At 39.7% G+C, this 7,774-nt stretch overlaps 1 protein-coding gene across 1 annotated transcript in view; it reads left to right on the top strand.

Annotated features, from left to right (window-relative positions):
- The window catches only part of ADAM23 (ADAM metallopeptidase domain 23), a 176,564-nt gene that overhangs the window by 63,321 nt on the left and 105,469 nt on the right, over window positions 1–7,774 (top strand). Inside the window, exon 3 of the mRNA XM_018570527.1 lies at window positions 3,879–3,955. Coding sequence (XP_018426029.1) covers window positions 3,879–3,955 — 77 coding nt within the window. The remainder of the gene's footprint in view (window positions 1–3,878; window positions 3,956–7,774) is intronic.

Raw genomic sequence — 7,774 nt, 5'->3', positions numbered from 1 at the left:
AGAGAGAGAGAGAGAGGGGGGGGGAGGGAGAGAGGGGGGGCACATATAAAGATTTCTGTTATAGATAAGTCTTGGAAATAAAGGGATGTATATTAGACATAGATATACATGTATGTATATATATATATGGAGATAGATGTATAAGGATATATGAAATAAGGCTTTCCTGTATCAATGTTGTTATATTATATCTGAAACCAAATAAAATCTTATTGTATAAAAAAAATACAGTTGTTTTAGGCTGGCTTCACATCTATGCATGAAATGAGTGGTACAATTTGCATTTTACTGCACAATACCACAATGCACAGCACACAGCAATTGTGGTACCATTAATTCAGAATGGCACTCTAATGCATAAGTAAGTGTTACAGATCCCTTCGGAAGTGCACCATAATGCAAATGCTGTGCTGTCCGCAGTCTCCAAGTCTGCAAAGCTTGGAGTTTGGATTGGTGGCTACTTTACAACACATACATGGGGCGCCGCAGCTCACGGTATACTGAAACGCCGCAGCTGAAGCGGATCCCGACAATTATGTCTGGATCCGCCCCACTGCGTGAGTGACAGCTTGCTCTGCCTATCTAGAGGCAGAGCCAGCTCTACCCGCCACCTCCCCCGTCCGATCCGCCAGTCAGCGCTGGTGGATCGAGGAGGGGGGAATCCAGCCCCTCCCCTGTCACGGCAGAGAGCAGTGGCAGGATCAAACGGTGAGCGAACGCTGGTATGTGCTCGCCCACTTTTCGATTTACCGAGCCGACATGTGACAGTCTCATTGTCACAGGTCGGCTAGAACTATGAGGTGAGTGAAAAGCACTCACCTCATACAGTAGTTCTCCTTCAAACAGAATAGGGAATAGTTAGACTATTGTTTTTTTTTCTGCTGTCTGTATCCCTTTGGGGAGGTCTCTCCTGCCTTACTAATCCAACAGGAAATGAGAGGAAATCTCTCCAAAGTGAGAGGCAATCCCATTGGAAGATTTTTTTTCACTTCCTCTTCTGGTAACCACCATGACATTTTGAAATACCTCCTACTTTGTGTGACATTGACAAGGGTCTCAAAACAGAGAGGATGATTCTTGCCAGCAGAGTCAAAGAGAGCAATAAAAACCTGACAGTGGTTCTATCCCTTTCCCTCTCTATCCAACATTAAAAAAAAAGTTCTGGCTGGAAATACACTTTATATTTACATGCACGTTTGATGTCTTTTCTAATTACTTTGGTTCTGAAGATTTGTTGGCATTATTCACATAGATCTAACCATTGTTTGGCATTTTTGCTTGATGTGACATATTGAAGAAAGAATGATCTCATTGGTAATGCAGAAGTATTTGTTGTTGTGCCAGTATTCATATGTCACATGTGATCTTGGTTTCTGGGCATCAGGCCACTGTTGTAGAACCTAAGAGACTCTTTTGAACAACTGTGAGTTGTAAGTTGGCTGTGACCTATCCAAACTCTTTGAACTATGTAACTTAGAACTTGATCCACATCATCATAAGCTGTACCTCAAAGTGCCGCCATTTACTAGTCTTCTAGACTTCATCAGCACATGGATTATCTCCTGTGTCAGTTGATTAGAATAATATTTAGAGCATTCACGCTATAGTATGATCAGATAATACCTAGATATAGGTTTTTTTTCTTCCATTTATTGTGACAAATTGGTTTAGTCTTCACTGCATATTTCTCTTTGGTGGAATAAATGTATTGAGTGTAAACTGAATCTGTTACATGTTAGAAAGAATCATGGTGTTGTACAGCAAGTATAGACAAATTACATATTGTTTTTACTTTGGAATGCATCTGTTAAAGTTTACGTAAAGGATATTTTATTTAGTTTTGGATAGAGTAGGAGATTTTTAAAACCTATATTTATTTATGTTTTGCGGTTTGTGTTCTATTGGGGAAGTTTCCCTCTGCTTCGTATCCTGTAGATACAACAGTAAGTGAGATGAAGGGGTTGATTTACTAACCTTATAAACATGCCACAAACAAGTATACACCTCTGTAGTGTGTTCCCTCCCAGCATGATCTATTGGTGGAATCTAGACACCTTTGTAGTGTGTACACACCCAGCAGGTGTGTTGTGCAAAGCCCTGCATGAATTGCAAGGTGATGTTGTGTAAATTAGCTCTACATTGTGTTGCTTGCGTTGATGAATGCAGGAATGTAAATGCATGAGCTAACCATTTTTGTCTAAACTGTGAAGCAGCATTATATATGCATCATGTGCATGAATTTTCCATATATGGCATTAGTGGAAATATGCTTTTAGAGACTTTTTGGTAGATAAATACGTTTTGCTGTGTAAAAATCACACGCACCTAGTGCGTGCGTGTGTTTAGGTTAGTAAATCACCCCCGAAATCTCTGTAAGTAGTGAGGGGAATAAGTAAGAAGATTAAACCCCCTTGTTCGGGTGGGAACCCTATAATTTTGGATTTCCCATCACTTTCTGTTTTGATTTGTCACCAGGACAGAGAGTGAAGCCACCTATCTGAGATATAGAGAGCAATAAAAGCTTAAAGTAACACTAAACTCAGAAGTTCAATCTTAAAAATGCATCAAAGTACCTTAACTATTGACAAAAAGTTACCTGTTTTGTTTATTACCCAACTGTAGATCCTCAAATCATCTCTAAATTAGTGCTGATACTGTCATTTCTTTGGGAGGGTGGCTACTTTTGTTCCCCATGGTCCCTGTGTGTGTTATTACGTAACCACTGCTCCAAGCTCACTCCTGAAAAGAACTACAATCTCACATTTATTTTACTAAGTGGGTTATTCACAAAACTTCCCAAGGCAGCTGAGTGACTAACCCAGCCTTCAGTCTTTTGGCTTTGGAACTGTCTCTTTTGTCCATATATTGCTTTATGTGTGTGGCTGTAGGACCTTCCCCTCTTGAACATAATCTTATTACTACATTTATGTTAATAGTTAAGGTACTTGAATGCACTTTTAAGATTTAACTCCTTCGTTTAGTGTCCCTTTAACAGGGATTCTAATCCACCCATTCTTTATTCAAAACGACAAAAACTTTTTAGCTATTGTATACATACACTTTAATTTGACTAATTTTCGTACCTGAATCATTTTGTAAGAACATATAAGACTTGTATTTGTTACACTGTTTAAAAGCTTAAACTGTGCAACAATGGAAAAAAGTTTTCATGTAGTCTACAAATACTTCTGTATTTGATAATAACAGTATTAAATAGATGGCACTGCGCATGTCAGTGCAGCCAAAAGGTAACTTTTATTTGTAGATTGATGCCTCTAGCCTGCATGTGATCACTGTTGTGTATAATGATCTAATGATCGGAATCACTTTGATAAGTTCACAATCAGCAGTGATATGAACTGTCAGTGACAGCCAGGATTGAAAGCCACCAGCTATGCTGGAGAAATGTTTATATACAGAATTATGGAAAATGGCTAATCATGAAGGTGTTATTGCGCAGTAGACACAAGCAATTCTAGCACTTATTTATTTCCACCTCTAATATATTTTCATAAAGCATTGGGCTGTATTACACTGTAACATTCCTCTGGAAACTGACTGATTGATTCTCGAAGAAGGTTTACTTTAACTGACCAATACATTAAATATAAAATAACATCTATTGTAGATATGGACCCTATCTTGCTCATGCACTTCTCCCAGGTGCCAGAACCATGGTGGGTTAAGAGCTGTTTGGAAGATTCCATGATTCTTTCATTTCCCCAATTAAAAAGAGTAAAATAAAATATGGAATACAATTAGAGGGATGTTAATCTACAGAAAATAAATGTTAAAACAATATTTGGTACTGTATGCCCTCTGAGTATGTTTCATAACTGCAAATAGAAGTGTAATTATATTTGATTTTCTTCTTACAGGCTGTGCATCTTGCTCAAGCCAGTTTCCAGATAGAAGCCTTTGGATCCAAGTTTATCCTTGACCTTTCACTAAACAAGTAAGTTTCATGAAGTTTAACAGAGCCATTTCTGTTTTTGGACTTTGAAGGAGACACTTGAACGGACCTACCAGTAGATTTTATCAGGGAATTGCTAATATTCCCCCCAGATTAGACGGACGCTTAGGGTTTTTGCTTACTGTATAAACACAAATGCTCTGGAGAAAAGAGTGTTTGTGTTTGTAACAAGAAAATACAGCTAAAGGAAAATCTGTGTATATTCTGCATTCCCTGGTTCCTTCCTTCCCTTCATCAACATGCAAATGAAAATCTTCAGTAAAACATTTCCATTTTCATTACATACCTTAATTAAGTCCCAGTGACATCTTTATTGCTTCTGTGTGCTTCTCTATGCAGTGCAGGCAGATCATAGTTTAAGGGGCCAGCAAGGTACTGCCTCCTGGAAAAATCACATCACCCTGTCTCATTACTCCCTTCAAGATCCCTCAGCCCTGATGCAAGCAGGGGTCTGCCGGTTGGGAGGAGTTATGCAAAAATCAAAATGCCTTAAAGGGTTATTAAACCCTCCGATGTTTTTGTATATATCAACTGCTGGCAAGCAGTAGATATATGCAAAAAGTGTAAACTTTTTTTTTTTACCTGTGTCTTCCCCGCGCGCTCCCGTCCGAAAATGTGAAAATTCTCGGGCGGCCGCAAATCATCTTGGGGTGGGCGCATGCACAGTTCACATTTTCGGCCGGGAGACGAGGAGAAACACAAGGTAAGTATATGGACGTCGTGCACCCGCATGCAGACACCGTGGCACAGGAAGTGCCAGCAAGAACAGAGGAGTCAGCGCTGGATCGGAGACCCGCAGCAGTGCTGGAGAGTCCCCATGGACTACTATGGCATGAGATTCTCCCCTAAATCTATGGGCATCAAATATCAGGGGCAGCCAACACAAAGAAGGTTTTGGTCACAACTGTCAACGCCCGTAGATGTCAACACCCACATACTGTATATCCTGTAGATTAGGTATACACCTGAGGTGGAGAGGTTGTGTTACTTCCGGTCAGTTGATGGCAGCAGAAAGGATAAGTGCACTTTGTATAAAAGTGCACTTATTCTTTAAGCAATGAAAACTCAGCAGAATAGATCATATAAACCGAACTGCATTTAAAATCTCAGTTAGAGATGTAATTGATAATAGTGGTTGCAGATGCAACTGACCGGACCTCATTCAGAATCCATTTAGGTAGCTCCACAATCAGCAGCCTATAGAGCAATTCCTGAAAAAACAATAATCTCAACTTCTGCCACTTAAATCCCTTGGCAGAGCTCCTGAACCCATGTACATGGTATACTTTCATTTTTTACTCTAAAGCAGTAGACACTGCCCACCCTCAACTTACTTGTGTAATATAAATTTCCCTTTATCATAAATGAGCCTCATGGTTCCTAAATGTCCAGATATTTATGGACAGTCCGTTAATAGAATTCAGATAAATCCAGGTTGCCCATTAAATATGTGAAACATATAAATATCCACGAAATATGGGTTTACAACCTTGATTAAACCTGCCTTTGATCAAAAAAATTAGAAATTCATCAAGTCAACTGCTAGGGACATATTTTTACCAAACAATATTGGTGAATTAAATAAGTCAGCTCTATTTGCTAGGCAAATTTGTTAATTTAGATTAAATTTCCACTACAGCCTGTTTTCATAAACAATACATTTTTAATAGGGTTTGGATATGGAAAGGTTGTTTTTATTGCTAAAAAGAAAGATGTGTGTAGCACTCCACACAAGATAGACCCCAGGAGCGATTTATAAATAAGCCAGACAAACTGTAACAAAAATAGCAACACTACCAATGGATCAAATACAAATCATGCATAGGACCCCAAACCCATTAAACAATTTCTCAACCACAACAACATATCCTCCCTCATGTGCCTTGATATGGATGTTAAGTAGTGATGAAATTGTTGGCAAAAATGTGGAGATTATGGTAAAATTTCACTATTTTAGCAGAATTAATTCTAGTCAATAGAGAAGGTGAAATTAGTGTGGTTATTAGGGTTTCAAATAGTACAATAGGCTTTAAAGTGGAAGTTAAAAGAGAACTATGGGATAAGTGTTTTTCCCCATAGTTCTCTTTAGGGTCACGGGAGGACATATACTAACCTCCACCCATGAGCCAAAGCTCAGTATATAGTGGGCTATTGCCAAAACAGTTACTGCTGTGGGCATGTGCGGGAGTTACCTTAGCTTGCCCTAGGTGGTATGACTAATGTGAGAACTTTATGTCCTAAGGAAACTGTACTGTACTGTTCTATGCACTGATACATTTAGAGGGTTTTTGATTGATTAAGTTCCTTCTTATCATACCCTGTAAGGTTATACTGTCCTATTGGGTCCCGAGCCCTACTCCACAGAAGCCATGATTTTTTAAGTAAGGGGACTTAAGAGGCTCAGAATTATTAAAATCAACCTCTGAGAAAATAAAAAAATTAGTCAACTTGAGGTGTTAAGTAAAACCAGCTCTGGCTGCAATACCCACCTCACACAAATTATGTCCTGCTCCATTCAGGGCCCATTCACACCACATCCAGATCATCTCCAGACCAGACCAGATTGCTTTTCGGACCCAAAATGCATCCTAATGTATCTCTATGCTATTTCTGGCCTCTGTTCACACCAGCGCAGTCCGTTCCAGACCAGGCCAGAAAAATACTACATGTCTCATTTTGTCTGGTCTGGAATGCACTGGAACTGCGGGCAGACCAGATTTGGACTGGAAAATGGTGTGAACCTGCTCACAAACCATAAGACTGCAGACAAGAAAGTGCCCAGCATCTTAGACCTGCCCGTAAGACACACTGCCCTCAGTGTAATGATAACATCCGTGCAGCTTTCTACATCATTGAGAATTGACCACCTCCAGAGAAGAGAAAGAGAACCCTGTGCATCACACAAACAGCATGAAGATGCCTGGAAAAGGTAAGTATAAAAATAAAGCAGAAAGTACCTCCATTGGAGGGGGATGCCCAAATTTTGACTTTATATGGAAGTCAGACAAACAGTAGGAAGCTCTGAGTTGAATTGTACTATGAAGGGCTTACTACTAAATCCAGGAATCACTGCTCAAGGTAGTTATAATTCACTTAATATATCACTACATGGGCTGAAGGTAACAGTGTTGATGGATTTCATCCACTTGACCAACAAGATGCCTTAGATGTTTCATTTAGCATAAAGACATTAATGAGAAACAAAAAAATGCAGCACTTTCTCAAGGGTTGGCTTGTCAGTACATTTATTTATGTAAGAATTCTACATTGGGGGAATGCTTACAAATATGCATTACTTGCTATATCCTCTGATAAAGTGCAGTGGATGTTTACCCAGTCCACTATGTGTCATTATCACTTAGCAGGCAGGATGTTGTCAAGTACTGAGTGATGACATCATTATGCAATCCAGAATAGATCAGAAACATTTGCTTCTAGTGCCTCTGGTTATTCTGACTTGAGGCCCCTTCAATTTGACATTTCATTAACAATAAACAATATTATATTTTTTGTATTAGTTACCAGGATATCTTAAAAAGATGTTAATATTGATGTTTGACTTAAAGGAGAACTATGGGGTTAAGGCTTTTCCCCATAGTTCTCCTTAGGGTAACGGGAGGACACAAACTAGCGTCCTCCCGTCACCCTAAGCTCCGTATACCGCGAGCTACAGCTCGCGGTATACTGAGACGCCGCAGCTGAAGCGGATCCCGACAATTCTGTCTTGATCCGCCCAGCTGCGTGAGTGACAGCTGGCTCTGCCTATCTAGAGGCAGAGCCAGCTGTACCAGCCCCCTCCCA

Source organism: Nanorana parkeri, unplaced genomic scaffold (assembly GCF_000935625.1).
Source record: "Nanorana parkeri isolate BGI_ZX_2015 unplaced genomic scaffold, ASM93562v1 scaffold1548, whole genome shotgun sequence".
NCBI classification, from domain to species: domain Eukaryota; kingdom Metazoa; phylum Chordata; class Amphibia; order Anura; family Dicroglossidae; genus Nanorana; species Nanorana parkeri.
Note: the sequence above shows the minus strand (reverse complement) of the source record. Positions and strands in the feature narration are given on the sequence as shown.